The 26,378-nt window shown below is 40.6% G+C and overlaps 1 protein-coding gene across 3 annotated transcripts in view; it reads left to right on the top strand.

The window, feature by feature from the left end:
* The window catches only part of LOC146481641 (nesprin-1-like), a 118,255-nt gene that overhangs the window by 49,075 nt on the left and 42,802 nt on the right, over positions 1 to 26,378 (top strand). For all 3 annotated transcript variants that reach the window (XM_085107689.1, XM_085107691.1, XM_085107690.1), the window contains 9 exons: positions 8,155 to 8,355; positions 9,026 to 9,337; positions 9,679 to 10,005; positions 13,721 to 14,044; positions 14,418 to 14,744; positions 15,324 to 15,572; positions 15,981 to 16,064; positions 16,724 to 17,903; positions 18,315 to 23,905. In XM_085107689.1, coding sequence (XP_084963815.1) covers positions 8,155 to 8,355; positions 9,026 to 9,337; positions 9,679 to 10,005; positions 13,721 to 14,044; positions 14,418 to 14,744; positions 15,324 to 15,572; positions 15,981 to 16,064; positions 16,724 to 17,903; positions 18,315 to 23,905 — 8,595 coding nt within the window. The remainder of the gene's footprint in view (positions 1 to 8,154; positions 8,356 to 9,025; positions 9,338 to 9,678; positions 10,006 to 13,720; positions 14,045 to 14,417; positions 14,745 to 15,323; positions 15,573 to 15,980; positions 16,065 to 16,723; positions 17,904 to 18,314; positions 23,906 to 26,378) is intronic.

The following is a 26,378-nucleotide window of genomic DNA, read 5'->3' as shown; positions in this document are numbered from 1 at the left end:
TGCTTTAAATGGAGCCCTGGGTAGACTTAATTACAGTACAAAAATGCATGTATTAAATAAGCCATCGATTTCGCGTGGGCTTGAGTGGCCTGTGTTGAAAACTAACAAGTGTAGACAGATCAAATCTGAAATTCTCTTTACATCATACTTGTGATTTCGCAATATCACCAAAGGGCGAACATTTAGTGATTTCACAAGCTTGTACTAAGTAAAATTTCAACTAAAAAATCTGGATACGATGCCTTTTAAAATGGCGGAAACGTTTTCCCGAAAGTCTAGTAACATTCCGTTATTTGTGATAAATAAAACGTTTTTCTGGTTAAAAAATATAGGTATAAAAATCAAATGTTTAAAAATCCCAACGTTTCGACTCAAACTTCAGCCTTCATCAAGAGGAAGCGATAATAATTTTTTCACATAGAGCACGATGTTTGAATATAAAGAATTTTGAACTAATTAAGTGTTGTCCTTCAGAGCTAACGTACACTTATGACAAGTTGAAATGTTCAGTCTTAAGTGGGATTTTTTTTTTCTTTCTCGTCACTCAGATTCATCCTATTCTCAAAAATGATATTTGGTAAAAATCAAACTGTACAAAATTTCGCACAAATTTTTAAGCCAACTTTAGTGTGCAAGTCACCTTCTAAGCAATCATTTTATCAATAATTTCAGTTTAGGCCCGCTGCGATTCTAAAGTCTGATTATAAATGCCCGGATGTAAGTGGGAGTCTTGCTACATGCTTCCTTGTCTTTGTTCTTCATTCTGTCAAATAAAATTTCGTAGAAATCCAGAGGCTTGAAGATGTCTAACTCCAGCGCGTACATCTCTTCTTCGGATAACTTCTTGGCATTCTCCGTGAGGCGATCCGATCTTTGCTTGACAAAGTAACCCTTCTCTTCAAAGTAGCTATTGCACGATACAGCTCTGCTTCTTGCATCTGTTCCGTTTGCGGCCAGGTTTGCTTCTGTGGTCCATCTTTTTGTAAGTCTCGGTTGGTTTTCTTTAGCAGTTTCAATGACCAGAACTTCTGTGTTGGTATTTGACTGGAGTGAAAATACCTCCATGTCTACACTGAGCTAAAAATTTTGACTTCTTCTCTTGGCGAGTCAACGCGACGAGTATAGAGGTAAAAAAGCTCACAAGCCCGTGATCTTTTATAGTGTTTGGAGTATGTAAATGAGACAGTTATATCGTGAATGGGTTGCGAAATATGTCCATTATGAATTAATTCCCTTAATTGTGTGATTACTTAATTATCTTAACGGCAACGCCTTTTAGTTCATCGTAAGTCGATTTCGCAACTCACTCCTCCTTTGAAATTACTCCGTCTTGCAAATTACCCTTTTTTGCAACTCCGGGGAGGGAGGGAGTGGGGTTGGGGGATCCTTTTTGGCATTATTTTGGTGAGGATTTGCCGTCCGATCCTACAAATCGTGACCCGGTTTCCACAAAAATTTAATATTATTTATACCGGATTTCGTACGTGCCCTCTCAAATTTTGCGGACGCTTTTTCTGATCTGAAGTTATGGAATGTTAGCCGAAGCGTGGAATCCCTCTTCGTTAACGTTTGAAGATAACAAAACGAAAACACACCAGTATGCCCACCCGCTCCCGCGATTTCTTTCAAAGACATTTTCAGTTTCAGACCAGAAGGCAAACTATTTCGAAGTTACACTGAAATTAAATTAAATGGCAAAATGTATGTCCAAATTTCAGACCTAAAGCGCTTTGAAACAAAAACCTTCGAGACGGTAGATAGCCATACTGGGGATTAATCAAGGGCATACGCCACTTGGCTCCCAAATTACAGTGATTAGCCGATATTAAGCTGCTCTCGCGCACAACTCCGCAGGTAATTAGTTTTCGCAATCCGTGATCTTGGCCTTTTTGCGAAGCGTAATACCTCTTTGTAAATTTGGCAGGTTCAATGATTGGCTGATTATGAACGGATCTATTGCGACATCCTTCTGACGTAACTATGTAATTTACAATGTTCTTTAGTCACAAGACATAACTAATTGATGATGAATGACATGAATGAGTAATCGACGAGTAATTAGCTTATTATTACCGATAATTAACGAGTAATCGACGGCTCTCCTACTAATACCACTAATACTACTACTACTATCTCCGCTGCCGCTGCCGTCACCGCTACCGCCGCCAGCGGCTCCGCGGCCGGTCGACTGGTAAGGGGAAGACTAGGGAGAAGAGCACATAGGAGAGTCTTTGTGAGCATGAATGTACGAAGAAGTAAAGAACACAAGAAGTGAAAGAAAAGGAACAGTAGGACTAATTTGTAGACAAACAGAAGATGTAGCTCGTAACGAGAGTTGGAGATAATAGAGATTGGATTCGTTGATGAAGGAAACACGGGGCCTTCTAATGGTTATACAGAGTCAATCGATGAGAACCATTCCTATCATAGCTAATATAGAAAACCCACTAAGTAACATGTGTAACTGTCAGCCATCTAATGACTGAATGTGGGAAGCTGACTCAAATAGAGTATGAACGAAGACATGACGGAGCGAGGAACGCTCTGTGTATAGATCAATTATTAGGGGCGTAGGGGTTTTTTGAAGGACAGTGAGTTGGGGACCGTGCGTTGGAGAAACGTTGAAGGTAAGAAGTTTAAGTCGGAGAATTATAAAGGCGTTTTGTTGAAACCATTCCATTGTTTAAATTTGCTCCAAAGGGTAAATGCGAGAGCATGATAGAGTTAAAAAAATATCACATATGAAATGTAAGGCTAGTTTTTCAAAGTGATTTTATTCCTTTTCAGTTTAACTTATTTTGGTCTTACTTTTAACGAACGACTGATTAAAATCTAATACAAACATTTCTAATGTGCTAATTCCAAAATGTATTACAACACTGTTCCTCAATTTTTCTTTACATTTCATTTGCCTTTCCACAATGTCACAAAAGTTAAACATTCATTGAATTCAAAGATTCTTTACTGATCAGTATAATTTTCACATGCCCGGTTTCTAACTCAGTTTAAGTGTTCGGTCGAAAGGGGGATCGTTTGCGACGAATTTCATTTCTCGTCGCTTAGAGCGATAATATTGAAAAATATTTCGACGAAACCTACAAACGCAGAAAATCGGCATGAATTAAGCCAAGTTTAGTGTGTAAGTCACCTTCTAAGCAATCATTTTATCAATAATTTCAGTTTAGTTGCACTGCGATTCTAAAGTCTGATTACAAATGTTCTGTTCAAAGTGGGAGTCTTGCTTGACGCTTCTTTGTCTTCGTTCTTCTTTCTGTCAAATAAAATTTGGTAGAAATCCAGAGGCTTGAAGATGTCTAACTCCAGCGCGTACATCTCTTCTTCGGATAACTTCTTGGCATTCTCAGTCAGGCGATCCGATCTTTGTTTGACAAAGTAACCCTTCTCTTCAAAGTAGCTACTGCACGATACAGCTCTGCTTTTTACATCTGTTCCTTTCACGGCCAGGTTTGCTTCTGTGGTCCATCTCTTTGTAAGTCTCGGTTGGTTTTCTTTAGCAGTTTCAATCAGCAGAACTTTTGTGTTGGTGTTTGACTGCAGTGAAAATACTTCCATGTCTACACTCAGCTAGAAATTTTGACTTCTTGTTTTAGCGAGTAAACGGGACAAGTGAAGAGGTAAAAAAGCTCTCTACCCCGCGATCTTTTATAGAGTTTGGAGTATGTAAATGAGACAGTTACGTCATGATTGGGTTGCGAAATATGTTCATTATCAATTAATTCCCTTAATTATGTGATTACTTAATTATCTTAACAGCAACACCTATTAGTTCATGGTAAGTCGATTATTTCGTAACTCACTCCTGTAATCTCCTTGGAAATTACTCTTTTTTGCAAGTTAGCAATTTTTGTAGCTTAATAAATTAAATTACATTAAAAAGCAGAATGTGTGTTCAAATTTCAGAGCTAAAGCGCTTAGAAACAGACCCTTGGAGTCGGTAAATACCCATACTGGAGATAAATGAAGGTCGGACGCTACTTGAATCGCAAATTACAGTGGTTAGCCGATAATAAGCCTCTTTCGCGCACAACTCCGCGGGTAATTAGTTTTCGCAATCCGTCTTCTTAGCCTTATTTCCAAGGTTCACTACCTCCTTGAAAATTTGGCAGGTTGAATAACTTGCTGATATTTAGCGGATATGTGGCAACATCATTGCGACGTAGCTATGTAATTTACAATGTTCTTTAATTACCAGACATAACTAATTGATGATGAATGACGTGAATGAGTAATCGACGAGTAATTAGCTTATTATTACCGATAATTAATGAGTAATCGACGGCTCTCCTACTAATACTACTAATACTACTACTATCTCCGGTGCCGCTGCCGTCGCCGCTACCACTGCCAGTGGCTCCGCAGCCGCCACCACCACAGGTCGACTGGTAAGGGGAAGACTACGGAGAAAAGCACATAGGAGAGTCTTGGTGAGCATGAGTGTACGAGGAGGGAAAGAACTCAAGAAGTGAAAGAAAAGGAACTGCATGGCCAATTTGTAGACAGTGGGTGTCAGTAACTGTCGAGGCTGCAGCCTATGCCGAGAATAACTAGGGTTTACATGATTTACATGATTTTTTGCGATTGATGTATGAAATTTTATTAATATGGTTTACGATGTAAATTTTAATTCATTTTTTAGAATTTTCTAGAATTTAGTTAGGTGTCCACTATTAGTAGAGGGGACTTCTCCCCTCAGCTACATTTCTTGACACGTTTATAAAGTTATTATTATTATTATTATTATTATTATTATTATTATTATTATTATTATTATTATTATTATTATTATTGTTATTATTATTAAACTGAAGATGTAGCTGGTAACGAGAGTTGGACATGATAAAGATTGGATTCGTTAATGAAGGAAACACGGGGCCTTCTAATGGTTATACAGAGTCAATCGATGAGAACCATTCCTATCATAGCTAATATAGAGAACCCACTAAGTTACATGTGTAGCTGTTAGCGATCTAATGACTGAATGTGGGAAGCTTAAGGTCAAATAGAGTATGAACGAAGACATGACGGAGTGAGGAAAGCTCTGTGTAAAGATCAATTATTAGGGGCGTAGGGGTTTTTTGAAGGACAGGAGGTTGGGGACCGTGCGTTGAAGAAACGTTGAATGTAAGAAGTTTCAGTCAGGAGAATTATAAAGGCGTTTTGTTGAAACCATTCCATTGTTTAAATTTGCTCCAAAGGGTAAATAGGAGAGCATGATAGAGTTAAAAAATACCACATATGAGATGTAAGGCTAGTTTTTCAAAGTGATTTTATTCCTTTTTAACTTATGTTGGTGTTACTTTTAACGAACGACTGATTAAAATGTACTACAAACATTTCTAATGCGCTAATTCCAAAACGATTACAACACTGTTCCACAATTTTTCTTTACATTTCATTTGCTTTTCCACAATGTCACAAAAGTTAAACATTTATTGAATTCAAAGATTCTTTACTGATCAGTATAATTTTCACATGCCCGGTTTCTAACACAGTTTAAGTGTTCGGTCGAAAGCGGGATCGATTACGAAGAATTTCATTTCTCGTCGCTTAGAACAATAATATTGAAAAATATTTCGACGAAATCTACAAACGCAGAAAATTGGCATGAATTAAGCCAAGTTTAGTGTGTAAGTCACCTTCTAAGCAATCATTTTATCAATAATTTCAGTTAAGTCGCACTGCGATTCTAAAGTCTGATTACAAATGTTCTGTTCAAAGTGGCTGTCTTGCTAGATGCTTTTTTGTCTACGTTCTTCTTTCTGTCGAATAAAATTTGGTAGAAATCCAGAGGCTTGAAAATGTCTAACTCCAGCGCGTACATCTCTTCTTCGGATAACTTCTTGGCATTCTCTGTCAGGCGATCCGATCTTTGTTTGACAAAGTAACCCTTCTCTTCAAAGTAGCTACTGCACGATACAGCTCTGCTTTTTGCATCTGTTCCTTTTGCGGCCAGGTTTGCTTCTGTTGTCCATCTTTTTGTAAGTCTCGGTTGGTTTTCTTTAGCAGTTTCAATCAGGAGAACTTCTGTGTTGGTGTTTGACTGAAGTGAAAATACTTCCATGTCTGCACTCAGCTAGAAATTTTGACTTCTTCTTTCAAAGAGTAAACCAGTAAAGTTTAAAGGTAATAAACTTGGAAAACCCCATGATCTTTTATAGTGTTTGGAGTATGTAAATGAGACGATTACGTCATGACTGGGTTGCGCAATGTGTTAATTAAGTAATTAAAGTCGGAAACAGCGGGATCTTTTATAGTGTTTAGTGTATGTAAATGAGACAATTACGTTACGATTTTACTGCGCAATCAGTTCATCAATTAATAACCGTAATTACGTTATTAGGGAAAGTTAGAGTCGCGTTTACGGCAAATTGTAAAGGTGAGATTCTTGTTTATATTTTCTTAAAATAATTAGTACATAGAGGAGAACGTTGCAAAATAATTTTGGACTTTGATGCTAGCGCTAAACTACTACTACCAAGCGACAAATGAAGAGCAAATATGGTCACGTGGTCATACCTGCTGTTTGCCGTAAAGGAAATTCTCAATCTCTCTATGACGTCACGGCAACGCCTTTTAGTTCACCGTAAGTCGATTTCGCAACTCACTCCCTCCTGTAATCTCCTTTGAAATTGCGCCGTGTTTTAAATCACCCATTTTCCCAGTTTCAGCGGGGAATCCTTTTTGGAATTCTTTTCCCATACGGCTTTCTAATTCCTGACCCTAGAACAAATTTTATCATTTTTTTTATACCGGATTCTTTACGTGTCCTCTTGAACCTGGCACACCTTTTTTCAGAGTCGCTCTTCTTTTACGTTTGAAGGCAATGAACACAAATGGAGACCAATGGGATCTGCCCCCGGCGTGATTTCCTGAAATACCATTCTTCAATTGTAACCCAAAATGCCAAATGAAATTTTAATTTTAATGGTAAAATGTATGTCCAAATTTCAGACCAGCTAAAACAGAAAACCCTTGGAGTCGGTAAATAGCCATACTGCGGATCGTTCAAGGGAGCAACGTACTTCGCTCGAAAATTAAAGTGATTAGCCAATAATAAGCTGCTTTTGCGCACAACTCCGCCAGTGATTGGTTTTCGCAATCCGTCATCTTGGCCTAATTAGCCAATCGGATGCGTTGAACATTTGGCAGCTGGGTTCATTGGATTGTAATTAACGAACGGATTATTCGCAACGTCTTCGTGACGTAACTTTGTAATTTACCAGACATAACTAATTGATTATTAATGACATGAATGAGTCATCGGTGATTGGTTTATAAATGAGTAATACCTTATTATAGGAAATTGACGCTTCATGATATTAACGCGAATATAAAAATTCGTGTTAATTGTTGCTAAAGTTAATTTCCACGTCATTAATTAAGTGGCGCGTTAATTTCCGCGACCGTAATTTTTATTACTGTCTCATAAACCAGCCAGATTTGATTTGCAGCTTATATTTCTGTGTTCCATGGAGCAGTCTTCCATACGCATCTACCTATCGTGATACCCATTACTCTTAATTGGTGCTTTACTATGAAAGATATTCATAAACATTTGTAAACTACATCATGACCTTTTGCTGCAGTGATAAAGTGGTTTGTTCTTTAATCATTAAGATACAGTACAGTTTCTTTTTACATGTATAAGAGAATAAAACAAATAACTTTTGATACGGAGGCGGTCACCAATCCCTTATGACGATCATTCCTATAAGCAGCCAGCTTCAGTTGCGGACACTTTTTCTGCTTCCCGAGTCCGGCTGTATTAATCACAACACTACACTTTGAGGGACAAAAGAAAAGATACAATCTACGTGTTAAATCACTTAAGGTCGAAATTAGCTTTTCTGAATGGGTTTAAGTACAGTGTGGTTCTAGTCTTTGAGTCTGTTGATGAAATCCTAAAGTGTGACCATTCAAATGAAAGCTACTGAGCAGTACGTTCCTGTGGTGCTGTTTATTATGCTATACAAGGTGATTCTAACCTTTGAGTCTGTGTACGAAATCCTAAAGTGTGACCATCCAAATGAAAGCTGCTGAGCAGTACTTTCCTGTTGCGCTGTTTGTTTTGTAATGGAGTGAAGAATTTTGAATCAAAGAGGAGTTCCTAAAGTCTATGTTCACCTTTGGCAGGTGGAGCAGTGCTCTAAAGAAAGCTTGGAGACGGTAACAGGGGAAGAGACACCCAGACCTGACAGAACAGAACAGGAGATTAGGGCTCTGTTGGACGACGTCATAGAAAGAATTGTTAACACTTCTAGGAGACTCTCTGTGTGTGCTTACACGACGGATGATTCGGTGGAGGAAGTCCAACGTAAACTGCGTGAAAGCAAGGTTTGTAGCTGAGAAAACAGATGAATTTGGATGATAAAGTATTTTTTTGTCTCACACAGAGCAATTGTCTAACATCCATTTACGGGAACCTAGTCCAATTTATTCTGATTTAATTTAAGGGTCCAGGTCCCAGTTGTACAAAGAACGGATAACTCTATCCAACAGATAAAATGTACTCCAACCAATACTAAAATAGCCTTTTGCACTGGAACAATACTCCAGACATATCTTCACCCTCCGCGTCAGCAGTTTTATCGGAAGTTTGCGTAGTTACAAAAAGAGACTGAACGCAAACGTGCTCTTGTTACGAGTATTTTTTTTAGATTCCTATTATGTGTCTCCAGTAAACTTCCTATAGGGATTGCTTTACCTTTAGGAGTAATGTATTTATGAGTCATGCGAATGAGTATGTTTTCTATGAGGTAATAATGATGATGGTGATGATGATGATGATGGTGATGATTATGATGATAATGATGATGATGATGATAATGATGATGATGATGATGACGATGACGATGACGATGACGATGACGATGATGATGATGATGATGATATTTCTGGCGCAGTCCATTGTCTTTGGAGACAGAAGGGGACAACAACAATGATGATGATGATGATGATGATGATGACAATTAGTAAACCGCGTTATTTTCTTCTGTTTCTTCAGACTTTGGAGGATGAATTGAAATCTCAGAAGGCTGAACTCGATGAGTTAAAGGAAGACATGATCAAGATTAACTTAGACGTCACCTCGGTGGACAAGACATTGGAGGACGCTGGGGTCAAGCTTGAGGAAACTATTCCGCATGCGCCAGATATGGATGTGGAGCTGGAGTTTGTTGTGGAACAGTTTAGCGCGTACATTGTTGCCGTACAGGAGTGGGGTGCGTGGTTTTGTCCTGCTTTGGCCACCCTAGAGAAGTGTCGTGGAACTTACAAGAACAAAAGCAGTCTTGAAGATATGAATGATGAGTTGCAGGTCAGTTACTTTACCATTGGCCAACATACATTTTTTAGGTTTTAGCTGTTGCTTTTACTAATTGCAAAAACAAGTTTCCGCGAAAAATGATTTTCGCAATGTTTTTTTTTTCGTAAGAGTTCATTCCGCAACTGAATTTTTCCAGTATACCTTTTAATACAAAAGTGCGTTTGTTTACATCTGCCTTGTTTAAAACAAAATTATGCGAGAAAGAAAACAAGAGCTAAATGAAAAGCAATACAAAGAAGAGCGTTGTGGTAACACAGATATGTATTCTTATTACTTGCCTGCTTGATAGTGTGTCGTATATTGTAAAGAGAATTTATCTTTTCACATCTCAGGGACTTCTTGACGAAATGGACAAAAACGATCAGCTGATCGGTGAAGTTTACAACAAGGGCGATGCTCTGCTCCAGGTCATCTCGGGTAAAAGCAAGGCCTCTGTGGAGAGCGAGCTGAACCAGCTAGAGGAAGACTGGGCCGAATTCTGTCAGGACGCTCTGTCAGTGAAATGCGTGATAGAGGAATCCATTCAAATGTGGAATGAGTTTGAAGAGAACAGAGACAAGCTGGCCGAGTGGCTTGGAGAGCTGGAGCGAGCTCACACTGGGGTATTTATCGGACCAGCGAATCTTGAGGCGCTGAAGGATGAGTTGGAGAACAATAAGGTAGGAAAGAGCCTGGAACAGGGCGAGGTATCTCGAGCGCTTATTGGCTGTTTTTCTGTACACATAGGCTTGGCTGCCAGTGTGCCAGGATATCGAGTTTTTACCAGAGTTACATAAACTGTTAAGTGAATGTTCTGAATCGTTTCTCCGTGAATCACTCATGGTGTACACGCTGTTTTTTTTTTTGTTTTTTTTTATAAGAGCCTTTTTTTATAAGAACGTCGAGGCTGAGATTAACCAAAATTTTAAGAACGTATTAAGAACGTTCCTCAGGCTGAGAGTCGATTAAGAGCGTTTTCATTTTGCTAATCTGTATATAAAATCAAGGTAACAAATAGAAATTAACCAAAATACTTTGTGTAACATTAACAATGGTGACAAACATCTCGGTTTGCCATAATCAGCAGTTCTTGATACCATATCTCAGCAGACAATGCACTTTGATAGGTTTCCTGGTCACGGCCCCATTGATTTACTGAAATACATGTCGTGTATACCTTGTAATTTAAGAACATCTTAAGAACGTTTTCAGCCTCAAATCACAAAAAAATATGAGAACGTTCAGCCTCAGCTCCAAAATTAGACGTTTTTATATAAAAAACAGAGTGTATTTTAAATCTCGGGTACCGTAACCTTTTTCTTTTCTTTGACAGTGATGTTCACGAAACTTTTTCAATGACCAAAAATAATTACCCTCGCGAAAGTTAAGTCGACTAGAAATATCCGCTGTAAGGAACCACAAAGGTCGTTTTCATACACTGTCTCTTTACAATACAATACAATACAATATTTATTTCGCCATATACACAACATTTACAGATGGGAAGAAAAAATGAAGAAAAAAAAATTGAAGAAAGAAAATAAATGGCGAGGAAACCTGAAAGAAACCACGAGGCTTATAACAAGTCAGGCTTCCTCACTTAACTAATCTTATATTAGAATTACAATATGGACTTATGGTAAATTAACTTTGACCGCGCACACGTACACATACACATATTAAGTAAGTTAGTTAGTTAAGAATTACAGCCTTACAGAAGTTAATACCTAGAAAGAAGAAATTCTTTAAGCTTTCTTTTAAAAGAAGCGGAGGAGGGAGAACTAGTTATGTCAGAAGTTAGCGAATTATAAAAGTTTGGACCTTGAAAGTAAATTGAAAACTTCCTGGTGTTCGTTCTGCACAGTGGCAAGCGGAAGGACTGAGCATTCCTAGTATTATAATTATGGATTTGACTATTCAGTAAAAAAAAGTTATTGAATTTGGAAGGGAGTGTAGAGTTCTTGAATGAAAACATAAAAAAGCCTAATTGAAACGAATGGATATCATGAAATTTTAAGAGTTTAAGTTCCTTAAAGATAGGGCCAGTATGGGCAATGTATGTGGAATTGCTTACTATTCTTAACGCACGTTTCTGTAAGGTTACAATTCTTTGAAGGTTTGACTTATAGGTACCAGCCCAAGCTAAATTGCAATAATATAAATATGGAAGGATCATAGAATTGTATAAAGTACGAAGGGAGTGAGTAGAGAGAAAAAACCTAGATTTATGAATAATACCTATAGATTTGGATAATTTATTTGCTGTTAAGGATATATGAGATTTCCAGGTCAAATTGTCATCTAGTAAAACACCCAAGAACATGGTCTCAGAAACACGAAGGATAGGCTGCTCATTTATGAAAACTTGAAATTCAAAGGATTGCTTCTTTTGCCAGGGCTTGAATACCATAAAATTAGTCTTGGCTAAATTCAAGGAGAGCCGGTTTGCTGCAAACCAGGTTGACAATTTGTTTAATTCTCTATTTAATGTGTTAGTTAGGTAAACAGGATCATTATGGGAGATAAATAGGTTTGTATCATCAGCAAACAAGATTGCATCAAGCAGGGAAGCATTGTTCAAATCATTAACATACAGGATAAAAAATAAGGGACCAAGAATAGAACCTTGAGGCACCCCACAGGAAATCCCCTGTGGGGCAGATCTAACGTTATTAAATTCGACAAATTGTGTCCTCACAGAAAAATAACTTTTGACCCATTCTAGTGCCAGACCACGGATCCCATAATGATTGAGTTTGTCAAAAAGAATGTCGTGATTTACCGTGTCGAACGCTTTCGAAAGATCTAGGAATACTCCAATGGCGTGTTCTTTTCTATCAAATGCAGAAGAAATTTTGTCACACAAATCGACAAGCGCAAGGCTAGGAGAGCGATTTTTTCGAAAGCCATATTGATTATCACATAAGACATCGAAGTCATTGAGATAATTTATAATACGGTTGTAAATTATTCGTTCCAAAAACTTTGAAAAGCACGGTAGAACAGAAATAGGTCTGTAGTTGCTGAAGAGAGCTTTGTCACCTGATTTAAAAATAGGTACGACACGGGCAATTTTCAATTCATCCGGGACGATACCATGAGTAATGGAGAGATTTACAATGTGTGTTAATGGAGAGGAAACACTACATATAGATCGCTTTATGATAGACATAGGAATGTTGTCATACCCAGCCGATTTTCCCGCCGGAAACTTCGATGCGATATCTATAATCTCCTCCTGAGTTGCTAAATTTAGGAACACTGACTGAGGGAAATGACCAGGAAGAAAATTCTTATATGAGGTCGTAGATTGAATTCGTTTAGCGAGGTTTGGTCCAATATTACTGAAGTAATTACAAAATCGATTAGCAATCTCCATTGGGTCAGAAATATCTTGGTCATCAACCTTAAACACAGAGTTGGGTTTAGGTCTCAATTTCTTGCTGTTTAGGACCTCATTAAGCAGACGCCAAGTGGCTCTAATATTGGATTTTGACTCGCTTAGCTTCTTATCATAATATAAACGTTTCGCGATTCGTAGGGAGTGATTCAGTTTGTTCTTATATTTTTTATATTTCGCTTCGTTCCAGAGAGAGGGGTTTGAAAGATACTGCTTGTATAGTTTGTTTTTCTGCTTGACAGATTTAAGTAAGCTCTGGGATATCCACGGTTTCCTAAGGTGAAGGCGACGCTTCAGTTTCTTCAAAGGAAAATGTGTTTCGTAAGCTTTAGTGTATCGCTCAAGAAATTTGCTGTAGCAGATTTTTGGATCATTATACCCGTCTATATTGAACCAATCAATAGAATCTAATTCCTCTAAGAAGTTGCAAATATTTGGCTCGCTTTTGTCACGAACAAATATGTTCTCTTGGTGTTCGCGGGTACGCTTATGATCGAAGGAAATGGAAAAGATAGGCAGATGGTCCGAAATATCCGTTATTAATAGTCCAGACTTCAAATAACTGTGCTCGACATGGTTAGAAAAAATGTTGTCAATCAGAGTTGCAGTGTGAGAAGTGATTCGGGAAGGTAACGTGATTAACGGAAAAAACAGGTGAGAATACAGGCGAAATTCTTTCTGGTGATTCAGGTCTATTTCTTATCGAATATAATCCACAGTACGGTAAAAGATGGTGGCTGTACTTTTCACCACAATTCCTTACGAACCTAACACAGCCAATAGTCGCATAGAAAGCCATATTTTGTTTTGCGAAATTCGTCCCTGTACTAACAACATTGTGTATGCTAGGTTTGAAGTTTTTAGAACTTTTCTGTGCGTTTGTTATGAGCGTTTTTAGGGTTTTCGCACGCTACGAATTCTGGGTGAATGTACCAGTCGCCATGTTCTTTGGTACAGTGGAGTCAAGTTTCGTTTTCCTCAATGTTTCCTTATAGAATTTACGGAAGGAAATGAGCATCCAAGAACTTGTACTGGACTTTGTTAACGTAAAAGGCCAAGAGCTAAGTAGTAAAGTGGAAGAGAATCAGTCCATAGAAGCTGATCTGCAGCAGATAAATGACATGTGGAACAAGGTGCAGGATCTGGTGACGGAAAGGACTAAGGAGCTCAAAGGCATGGTGGCTGAACTGAGTGACTTTGAAGAGGGCCTTGGTCGTCTGGGGGACATACTCAACTACACGGAAGTGTGCCTTCATGAGAGTGGGACTACTAAGGATCCTGGGTATAATGGACTGCAGAACCAGCTGGCTAAACTTAAGGTAAGGTAACAAGGATGCATAACAAGTATTGGACTATAAGCATTGCACAACACGTATTGCGTAACAAGCACTGCACAGCAAGTTTTGCACTACAAGTACTGCACTATAAGCATTGCATTACATGCATTGCACAACACGTAATGCACAACAAGCTTTGCACTACTAGCATTTCATAACAAGCATTGCATAACAAGTATTGCACTATACACATTCCCCAACAGGCACTATATTACAAGTATTGCACAACAAGCTTTGCACTACAAGCATTGCACAATAAGCGTTGCATTACAAGCATTACTCCACATACATTGCACTGCACGCATTCCACTATCAGTATTGCACTTTCAGTGAGTTCCCTTTTCCTCTTTTCCAGGCCGTCGCCAACAGCTTTGAAGGCCACATGGCTCAGCTTTCTGATGTCCAAGGAAGAGGTTCTCGGCTTAAAGAGCGCTGCGACAGTGAGGGCCGAATAACTATCGACGGTAAACTTCGGACTCTACAAAGACGCTGGTCGGATGTGAAGGAGAAAATCTGCAACAAAGTTCAGGTTGTAGAAGGAGAAATAGATGAGTGGTCCACGTTTACAAAGGAGGTGGATCAGCGTTTGACAGAGCTTCGCAACGCTGATATCAGTCTTGGAGTAGCGATTATCAGCACTGCAGAACTTAAAGTACTGGAGGATCAACTGGCTACGGTTAAGGTTTGCTACCTTTTCACTCTAACAGTCACACAAACGTCTGTGGATGAACTCTTTAAAGTATTACCATTCAAATGAAAGCTATGGTGCAGTACTTTTCTATGGTGCTGTTTATTATGCTTTACAAGGTGGTTCTAACTGTTGAGTCTGTGGATGAAATCCCAAAGTGTGACCATTCAAGTGAAAGCTACTGAGCATTTCTTTCCTGTGGTGCTGTTTATCATGCTGTACAAGGTGGTTTTAACTTTGGAGTCTATTGATGAAATCCTAAAGTGTGACCATTCAAGTGAAAGCTACTGAGCAATACTTTCCTGTGGTGCTGTTTATTATGTTGTACAAGGTGGTTTTAACTTTGGAGTCTATTGATGAAATCCTAAAGTGTGACCATTCAAGTGAAAGTTAGTGAGTAGTACTTTCCTCTGGTGCTGTTTATCATGCTACAAAAGAGATATTTCTAAGAAGTGTAACGATTCAAATGATAACCATCGAGGAGTACTTTTATGCCGTACTGTTCAATGTTCGTTATAAGTTCATTAAGACTTTTGAGTCTGAAATGGAAGCAATTTTTTATACCTCTAACAGGCGCTTTGTGACGACCTTGAGCAATCTCAACCCCAGTTGAGCCAGCTGTTGGCCAGTAGCCGTCTCCTGCTAAACAAAGTCCCGGATGATGCCGATCGCGCATTCCTGGAAAGCCAGCTAAATTCGCTTGAAGAGCTTCAAGCGAGCGTGATTCGCAAGGCTCTGGCAAAACAAGAGGAACTGATTCGGTGTATAGTTAAACAGCAGGACTTTCAGACACAAGTGCAGAGCTGCATGCACGTATTGCAGGTAAGGTTGTCAAACAGTATCCTGGTTAACTTGTTTCTGACGCGCAAATCGTAGCCTGGACCCTTCGTAGATAGGCAGAAAATCATCGGAACGTTTCATGTCAGGTGCTGAAAATTTCCGAGGATTGTCAAATATTGACCAAGATTCAGTCCGAAGAAGGTCCGAAGATGTTTTGATTAGGTACCAAAATATTTAAGTTCATTCGTCATACAGGGGCATTCATAGGAACAGGGTGTTAGTACACGTGACCATATCAACAATCTCTTTCTTCACAGTAAGGTGTCATGGATCTCTGTACATGGGTAAGAATTCCTTGTAATTGCCTGACGTTTGAACGACGTTAGGAAAAATGGAGAATTATGAGATCTATTGAGTATTGTAATGAAATGTGTGCAAATCTGTTAACAGGAAGTGGAGGTGTCTTTGAGCGAGTGGGAGCTGGGCGTGGTCTCCGGACTAAAGGACATGAAGGAGAAACTGTCGCTCTGTGAGGTAGGGAAGACCGGGTTCATATGTGAATGAATTCAGTTAGCCACGGAGGTGTAGGGAAGAATGCTATCTCTTACTACTGCGATTAGTTGCTCTGAATCCAGTCTCAGTCAAAATCACTAGTTCAATGTCTGGCGTTTGTAGTTGAGCCAGGCGCGTTAAGTTTTATGCAACCCTCTCGTGAATCCAGAGGGCGCCCGTGTGCTTACTGTTGGGGTTGAGCTTTTGTGAGTCATCCACGCTGAATGTTCAGTCCATGTTACTGCAGGCAATGTTTCTTGGAAGGTAGCTCACAATTTTGTTGCGTCGTTGGGAGACAAGTTGTGCGAAACGTCGCTTAGTGTAACAGGGCTCAAAATTAACATGTCAAACAAAGATTTTGTTGTAGTCAATGTTGCAAGAACTAGAATCGAGTTCTTCTCGCAACGATTGCGGCAACAAAATAGGTTGCGAGACCTGTCTATTTCAGGGCACGTTACATGCGACTTGCAACAAAATTGCGAGACAATTTGAAAGAAAAATTGCCTTTTCCTTTTGTGTAAGAGGAAAAGCTGGTCAAACAGACACTTTTCCCCAGTGGTGATTCTATTACGTTGTCGCTTTAAGTAGTTATGTTTTTATATATACACATGGATTATATGAGACTTGTTTCTTTTCCGCAGCCTTTGCTCGCAGAATTGCAAACGCAGAAGGAATTTGTAAACAATCTCAGCGACAAGGGCAAGAAAATCATGCAGGAGAATCCACACAAGAAACGAGAAACTTTGGAAAAACTACGAGCGGTTGGCGACAAATGGAAGAAGGTGCACAGACTTGCTACAGAGAAAAAGGAGTACCTCACCAAGTGCATCTCAGAGGTAGAAACTTTCGAGGTGAAGTACAACGAATGCATGGAAGCACTTGAGAAATTTTCAAGTCAAACAGTGGAACAGGTCGATATTTCTAAAGATTTCTCGCATGTTGAATCTTCAGTGGATGAAGTGCTTCAAGTTGGTCATCGAATTTCTTCACTTCTGCCTGAAAATGAACGCTCCATCTTAGAGGAACGTCTCGAGAAACTTCGTTTCACGTGGAAGGAGATGTGCGACGTTCGTGAGGAATCCGCGCGTGTCAACGCGGAACGCGACGCTATCAAGGTCGAAGAGGCGAACTCTTTAGAATCCTCGAATGAATCTTTTTCTCTTGAAATGGAGGACATTAATGCGTGGTTAAATGAAGCGGAGAGTACTTTGAAGATTGACATGTTTACCGTTCCAGAAGAGGAGCAGATGAACGTGATTAGAAAGCAAGAAAAACTTTACAATGAAATCCAACAACAGAGTTTAGTGGTGAGCGACATCATGAACAAGGGGAGAAAAGTGTCGGCGCGAATGAACGAGAAGGAACGAGCTGTTGTTCAGGGGCAACTGGAGGAACTGTCAACGCGGTGGAACAATGTGCGGACGCTATCCGAACTACAAAGTGACGAGCTGGAACGCTGCATTGGAGAACAATCAGATTATTACGAGCTGCTAGAGAAATGTGTTGTGTGGATGCAAGAGGCAAGCGGTACCATTGCAGCCGACGGAGCTGATTTAGATGATGCAGCGGCAGTCCGTGAGGAGTTGCAGAAGCACATGGATCTCTGTCAGGAGATTACATACAGGCAACAGATGGTATCGTCTGTTCTTGACAAGGGAACTACACTTTGTGATAAACTAGCTCCTGAGGAAAAGATTGCTGTCATGGAACAACTGGCCCGGGTAAAGGATGAATGGAGTAAGCTGCAACAGCAAGCGAAGGAGAAGGAGAAAGAGTTGAGAAGATGTCTGGGGGAGACTGTGGAGGACGAGGACGACATCGGTATGTTTTTTTTGTAAGGGAAACCTTAACCCTTAAATCCTCGATATTAAAATACAAATTCTCCTTTCTTCCCCATACATTTCTTATAGTAGTAGTGAGGAGAAGTTGTTCAAATATTGCCGTGACGATAATTCATGGCCTTAATTCTCATAACCTTTCCGATGGATTAAGTAGTGATCCTAGAAAGGGAACTAACAAACTAGTATGATTTTAACAGGATCAGGGAATAAGGATTTATCTCATATTAATGTTCGTAAGTATTTTTGTTTGAAAAAGGAAATGTTAAAAACACACGAAAGCTCGCGGAACCTTGCTGAACCCAAAAGCAGTAGCAATCAGCGAAACACAACCCGGAGGTAAAAAGGATTTGATATACATCAAAATATTGAGTTTGAGTGTCTTTCTTGGCAGGATCCCAAGATACAGAAGACTGTCTAAAGGACCTTGACGAATGTCTACAATGGGTGAAGACAGTGGACGCTAGAGCTGAAAACGCCGACGAGAGAATTGCGGTGCTTTCTGAAATTGAGAATCGCTTCAATGTAATGGAAACACTCATTACTAAAGTAGAACAGTCTCTTGATAACGCAACTGAAAACACACCACACAAAACTGAAGTGGAGTCTAAGCTTCTTCAACTGAAGCAAAATTGGCGGGCATTAAAAATGAAGGGTAGAAAGAAGAGGAGACGACCTGGCAGACTAGGAAGTGAGCTAGAGAGCAAGCAGGTTTTGTTCGTGGGCGCAGTTAATATGCTGAAAGACTGGCTGACAGAAGCAAGAGATAAAGCCATGGGAGTGACCGCTGCCTCCACTATGCAGGAGTTACAGCAAGCACTGAATGTCTGCACCGGTGTGAGAAGCAAGCTTTTAGACCGCAAAGCTGAGTTCGAAGACGTCCTAATTAAAGGAAGAGAAATAGTTGCGGAGTTGGACGATGATAGTTTAGCGGATACGGAAAGCGTCGAATCTCAGCTAGAAGAGTTAAAATCGCTGTGGGAAAGTGTTGAGGAGGATTTAAACAAACGAGAAGGCTTACTCCAAGATGAAGTTGAGAAGCTTGAAAAACGTGTCGCGGCCAGGAGAGACTTTGACACAGATGTGGAAGCCGCGAAGGAGTGGATTGAGAAAGCAAAAGGCGAAATTATGCAGTCTGATTTCGAATCCGGCGACACCAAAGCCTTAGAGGAACATGTAGCGAAGTTGAAGAATATCCACGGTGACTGCCAATCTCCTTCAAATATTGTGAACGCACTGTTGATGAAAAGCGAGACGGCTCTGCAAGATACTGATGAAACAGAAAAAGAGTTGCTTGAGTTACAGCTTGCAGAGTTGAAGAGTTCTGTTGAAGAGGCATCGGAGCGATCAAGAGTGGAAATTGAGAAACTCGAGGAAACTATTAGTGTGAACCGTCACTTTCAAGAGGCTTGTCAAGAATTGAAAACGTGGGTCGAGAAGGAGGAGAGTTCCCCTGAAATGAACTCTGCGCATAGTGATAGTTCTTCGTTAGAAACGACGCTTGAAGATCTTAAGTCGAAACAGGAGAATATTGACTCTAAAGAGAAGGAAATAAAAGAACTGACAGAAAAGGCTGCGAGGATAACAAATCTGGGCCCCGCCGGGAAGGAGAATATTGAATCTCAGTTGTTATCTTTACAGATGTCTCACTCGGCGTTAAAAAGCAAAGTCGCCGACAAGTTGGAGTCCATGCAGGTTGAAAGCGATAAGGTGAAAGAGTTTGAGACTGAGTTACAACATTGTAGAGAAATTGTGCAAAAAATTGAGAACGCCGTGACCACCGAGCCGCCATCTTTTACCGACATTGAGAGCATGGAAGGCTACGTTCAAGACCTTAAAGGAAAATTCCAAGACGCGTTAGCTCAGAGATCCGCCATTTTCCAGCTTGGAGAGAAGAAGGAGCGAGCTCCGTTGGTTGCGGACGCGGAAAAGAACTACGCTGAAGTTGTTAATCAATGGAAAACTTCGCTCGCATGTTTCTCGGAGAAGATTGCTGAAATAGAGCGCAGAATCGCTGAGGAAAAAGAACTGAATGAAAGCTTTGAGGAAGTTTCCAGCTGGGTGGAAAACACGGAAAAAGAACTGGACGTCTCTTTTGAGTCTGAGCAAGCTCAAGAAGTAGACGAAGTAGTCGGACAAGTCGAGAAGCTTAAAACTTTGAACACCGAGTGCGCTTCTTACGAGCAATTCGTCGAATCGCTACGAAGTAAAGTCGAAGATTCTCCGACTAAGCCTTCGGAAGGGCAAGAAGATCGTCTCAGCTTGTTAGAAGCCCGAGTCGAAGCGATGCACAAACGACTGGCGGCGAAGCTTGGAGACGTGGAACACTGCGTCAACGACGTAAGCGAAGTTACGGAACGAATATCTTCATGTAAGGAGTGGCTGTTGAAGAAAAAGGAGTTGGTTGGCGCCAACGAACAAGAAATTCAGATTGGAAACGTACCGCAACTTGAAGAAAAGCTTTTGGAATTCCAAAATCTTAACCAAGAAGCTGCTACGGTTCTTCATGGCATCATGCAAGCTAAAGACAAAGTCGGTCAGGGTGTGGGAAAAGTCTCCGGTGCTCTTGAAGAGTCGCTGTCCAAGGAACTGAATAGTCTGTGCGACACTCTAAAGGGCTTACATGAAGACTCGGCTTCTAAGAGTGCGGTACTGGAGCAATGCCTCAGTGAAGCGAGAGAATTTGAACAGGAAGTGACGCGCTATGAAACATTACTACAGGAAGCTGATGATGCACTGCGACGATCGAATGACAAGCCGGTCAGTTTAGAAGCTCTCACAGCCAAACTTGACGAGTTAAGAGATCTGCAGACAGGGCTCAACAAAAAGCAAGAGGAATTTCACTGCTTGCTAGAAACGAAAAAAGACTTTGTTGCGCAAAGCGGCGTCCAGGAAAGGCTAGTCAAAGGAGACAAGTATTTTGAGAATGTTATCAAAGAAATTCCGCAGGCAATGAACGAAATAGAATTGAAGATCAATGAGTACATGACGTGCAGTAAAGAGCTTGAGGAGGCCCTCGAATGGTTAACCCAGTCTGCTGATGTTATAGATTCAAATGTAGCATATTCTTTAGACGATACAAGTGTTGAGGAGCAGCTTGCAAAGGTGAAAGAACTACGACCTGAGTTGGAATTATTCGAGTCTAAACTCTCAGCTATTGCAGAGAACATAAAAGTGGCGGATGTAGTTGGAGATGACGGCGTGAGCGCTCTTCAAGAGAAACTTGAGTCTGTGAGAACGAAATGGAAAGCGCTCTACGACGATGCGAGTCTAAAAGAGGAAAGTTTGGTGACATTTGTGCAAGCAAAGGAGTATTACAACGCGAGTGCAGCAAAATGTAAACACGCTTTGGACGATTTGAAGAAATGTGCTGAGGATGAGGGTGGATATTCAGCTGCGCCTGAAAAATACAGCGTTCAGCTTGAAAGGCGGAGAAAACAGCAGGAAAAATGCCAGGAATTGGAAGAACAGATCCGTGCGATGGAAAAAACCGGCGAGCACTTGGCTAATACATGCGAGGAGCTCAGAGAACCGCTACGGCAGGAGCAGATCAAGATAAAGGGTGATTGGCAGAAAATGAACATGGAAGCTGTGATCGCCCAAGAACAGCTAGCAGCATGGATCAGTGAAATTGGCAGCGTTCGAGAGGATGTGAACCTCAGTTTAGCTCGCGTAAAAAGCATCCATGATTCTCTCCAAAACTGTAAGTCGGATGCCAGCGATATACCAAGTGCAAATGATGTTCTTGGTCAGGTTAAGCAACTGGCGTCAGAGCTTGAGGCAGAGAAGCAAAACGTTGAGAGTGTTTTAGAAAAAGGAGAAATGGTTCTTGAAAAGCTCGACGAGAGTGAAAAGACGGAGTTGGAAGAATCGTTTCGCGCGCTCCAAAACTCGTTTAACCAAGCGGAAGAGGAGTCAAACGAGAGAGTAAGACAAGCAGAAGAACGTATCAATGACATCATCGAGTTCGATAAAGAATCTGCTCGCTGCGAGAGCCTGCTGACGATTTACCAGGCAGCGGCTCCAGTTGACGTGTCATGCACAGTGGAGACATTGGAAGATCAAATGGCTAAGCTTAAAAGGCTTTACGGTGATATGGAATCACGTGAGTCCCACATGACAGCACTTCAGGAAAAAGAGGCTAGGCTGTCACGTGATGATAACACGCAAGCGGGGCGTACTACACCCGATGGAAAAGCCGAGAAGCTTCAAGGAGACTGGGGAAAACTGAAGGCTTCGTTGGGCGAAAAGTTGCGTGAGCTGGAACGACTCGCACAGATGAAGAAAGACTTTGAAGATGAGTACGGTAAGTGTCTGGGGGGAGTCCAAGAGCTTGAACTAGCCATACACGAGGCAGGAAGTGATAAGGAATCCGTGGAAGCGCGAATCCAGGAAATGCAAGAACTGTGTGCTAGAATAAAGTCGTACCGCAACAAACTTGATCTGCTCACAGATCGATGCGATGAACTTCCAAACGTCGCCTATGAACAGAAAGATCATGATCCGAGAAAGAAGCTGATCGCTTTGTTGAGGCGATGGGAAGAAGTGAAAGATGACGCTTTGGGAAAATTGAACGAACTTGAAAAGGAAAAGATGGAACTGGAACACGTCGCGCACGAGATTTCAAAATTGCAGCGATGGGCACAAGATACCTGTGTTCCTTTCATTGGTAATGACATACCATCTTTTGTGCAAAAGAATGAGTTAGAAAAAACCTTGCTGTTTAATACGGAGTTTAGTTCAGTTCTTAGAACAAAGTACGATTTGTTGAACGAGTTATTGGTTAAAGTTAGCCATGTCAAGGGCGATGGACAGAAGAAAGAATCGCTCATGAACAATCTTGGAGATGTATCAAGAATTTTGGACGATGCTACAACTAAGTTAATTAGCAACGATGTCGATATTAAAAGCCGCTTGCAGCAACATTCTTCGCTTAGCACGGACCTTGATCACATCAGAGACCTTTTAGTGGAAGTCAAACTTAGTCAGAGCTCTGAAGCGATCGAACTTGACGGTGACAACTGGATTGAAGAGAGAATTACCTCGCAGAGAGTTGAGCTCGCCAAGATCGAGTCTTGTGAAATGCTTCTTGCTTCTGTGGCGAAAAAGATTGATGAAGTCTCCCCCGGACAAAGTGATTCTGGCGATAATGTGATTGAGAGTGAGTTGCGCGCGCTGACTGCAGACGTCAATACCGTGAAACAGCAGCTTACCAAGGAAGCATGGCAGCTGGAGAGGCTACGCGATTTTGGCAATGAATGCGCTGAACTGTTGACTTTGTACGAAACTCTTACTGTGAAGGTTCGCGCTGTTGATTTGCACTCAATCGCTCAAGCAGCGAACATCATACACTCAGAAGAAGAACTCGCAAAATGCCGCAGTTTTGATCTACGTGTCTTGGAGAGAGATGGAGATTTTGAGGCACTTGTAGAAAAAGAGGAGGAGACTTTGAGTTTTGCGCCTGAAGATAAAAAACGCGAGTTAGAGAAACGATTCCATCAGCTCAGAGAAGACAGAACTGCTTTGAAAGAGTTGATTCATGGTCGAGTTGAAGGACTGCGGAATCTTGTTGCCGAACAACAGACTCTCGAAGGCTGGCTGAAAAAGGCGGGAATTTTAATCCAGGAAGCCGCCACATTTTTGCGTGAAAACGAGGGCACTTTCACGCTTGACGATTCGCGGATGTCTGATCGATCCCAGGCTCTTACAGCGCTAATCAGCAAGCTGGAAGAATATCTTACATACAGCCAAACGTTCCAGGGTAGTCAGAAAACTTCTGAAGTTGAGAGAATGAACGACGAGCTAACTGAAATGGAAAAACAGTTGGATAACGCTGCGAATGAATTACAGGAGTTTAAAGAGCAATGTAAAGCGTTTGAAACAGAGGCCGTTGAAGCCACGAAGATTTTCGAGCGGTGCGCAGCTGACCCGCATTGTGCGACTACTTCTCTCCAGGAGGCTCAAGAGAAGTTAGCCACTGTGAAGGTAAATAAACGTTAATGGCCTATACTACGAGTGTTCTCTTATTTTTCTTAGCGATAGTAGAGTGAGCGTGCGCATAAATTACCTCCCGCTCATTTGCTATCTTTCCTCGCGTGTCGGGTCTCCTCGCGGGAAGTGATTTTTGCGCGCACTCGCGTGTGTCGCTCACTCTACAATACCTGAGAAAAATAAAAGACTCAGTACTCGCACTCTCGTTAAAGCGAAATATGTGAGTGAACTTAATTGTCACCTGGAGTCATCACCGCGTGCATTTAGTAGACAACTGACGTCACGTTGGTTGAACAATCTACTTCTCAGTGCTGTTACACCATGCTGACGTGAACCAACCAGCTCGAAACAGCTGTCCATGGTTGCATTTTGATTCGGTTTGGTTTCTACCATGTCGCTGTCGTGTTACGTTTTCCACGCAGTGTCAGTCTTGCAGTTATTTCAGTTAGAAATATCAATGCTGATTATATAGACAGCCCGTATATTTTAGCTCTAGTTTGCTCCCTTCTCCAAGGCTATCAGCTCATGTTCTTCCAGTAGAGAAGTCTTTTAAAATAGATGGCGGAAAAAATGCTTTTAACAAAAAAGTTTCCTTGGGTACGTGAAAAATATTTCATCCAATCCAGAGCTTGCCTATAATAATATAATAAAACAATTATTCTATTCAATCTTATCGTCAGTGACCACAGTGTGTTTGTTTCGTTCACGTTAAAGATTATCTTGAAATGGTATCATTTTGCGTGACTCGCGTGGGTGCGCGCGGGAGAACGCACCTGCGAGCGTGGATTGCGCGTGCTTGAGTTCACGAGGATTTCAGGTCCGAAAAAGCTTCGGTGGCTTCGGTGACGCGAGTTTTAAAAGTACTTGTTACGTTATGAAGAATGATATCGTTTTTCCCGGCGATCGTAAGAGATAACGACCCTCGTTGTTTGAATTTCCGATGAGTTTTCGCTTTCCTTCTCTTTGTTTTCAAACAATAGCACAAGCAAAGGATCTTGTTATTTCTGCGACCAATCTTCAAAAGGCCAAAGACATGGAACAGGTCGCAGAAAAGTTTTCAAACGTTCTAAACTTGTTTTTGATATGAGTATGATTCCCGAGATTTTCTATTTTATTTATTTGGAAGAGAACGCGGTGAGTAGGATTGAAATTTGCTGTGAATTGATGCACTATCGACTGTTATTATCAGCAGTTTACCTCTAAAATGGCCCAACAGATTTGGCATGTTGTATTAAATTGATTTAGTAATGGCACTAAGAGAACGTATCGTCCGATAGCTTTTATTTGGAAGGTCATTAGAATTTCATTCACAGACTCGAAAAGGAGGACCATCTTTTACAGCTTAATAAACAACACCACGCAAAACTGGCTTTTATTTGAATTGTTACGCTTTAAGACTTCATCCACAGGCTTCAAACGTTAGAGTTACCCTGTGCAGCATAATAAACAACACCACAGGAAAGTACTGCTCAGTAGCTTTCATATGAATGGTCACACTTAAGGATTTCGTCCACAGACTCGAAAGTTAGAACCACATCACATGATTGTTTGATTTTGTCGGTGAAAGAGTTGATTGTGAGTAGAGCGTTCATCAGAACAAGCCAGTCGATACAGACCTCTGTAGTCACCATGGTGTGCGACGCGGTCACGAAATATTCAACCTCCTCATCGCCAAAATTAACATATTTCGATCTCAATTTAAGCGGCACAGAAATAAATTTGAATATATATGTTTCCGGGGGATATTCGTCCTGCATCTTCATGATAAGTCAGTTGTTATGTCGGCCAGTCATTCTAATTTAAAACAAATGGACTTCGAATTCGAAGGCAATGTTTAGTCTTATTCAACTTGTCCAGTGGCTGTTGGAAAAACGTAAGATACTCGCTGAATGTTTGTCTGTTAATTGCTACTTCAATTCGATATTTATGATATTAACACTTCGATTTGCTTTTTGAAGCCGTTGAAACCGAGAATAACAGCAAACGGTGCTTGAAGGTTAGTCTTGATTAAGCTTTCTCTTCTAGAGTCGTATATCCAGTCGGGACATGTGGTTCGCACTTTCGAGTCAGTCGATGAATCCTAATTAAGAGAAAGCAGTTTGAAAACAGTATTTATTAGAAACGCTGCTAGTCTTTGAAAAATTCACATGGATATTTGTAAAATTTAAACTTTTCTTTGCAAAGTTGATTTCAGATTGTTGAGACATCGACCTATTGCGCTGAACGTAACTCGAAGGTTTTGTTATCTTTTCCCGCCATTCACTTAACAACAGCTTTCCAATAGCTTACAAAATTTCCATTTTATCGGTTGTCTTTAATTGTTCAGTCATTGTCATACAAAACAACAATCTACTAAATAAGTGTTTCTTCTAAAATGACTCTCTGATTTAGTCTCTCAAATTTTCGTTGAATTAATCTTTACTCGCTTTTAGCTTAAGATTTTACACTCTTGATAACTTAAAACTGT

The sequence above is a fragment of the Pavona decussata genome, unplaced genomic scaffold (assembly GCF_977016875.1).
Source record: "Pavona decussata unplaced genomic scaffold, jaPavDecu1.1 SCAFFOLD_48, whole genome shotgun sequence".
NCBI lineage: Eukaryota > Metazoa > Cnidaria > Anthozoa > Scleractinia > Agariciidae > Pavona > Pavona decussata.
This window is presented reverse-complemented; position numbering and strand designations above follow the sequence as displayed.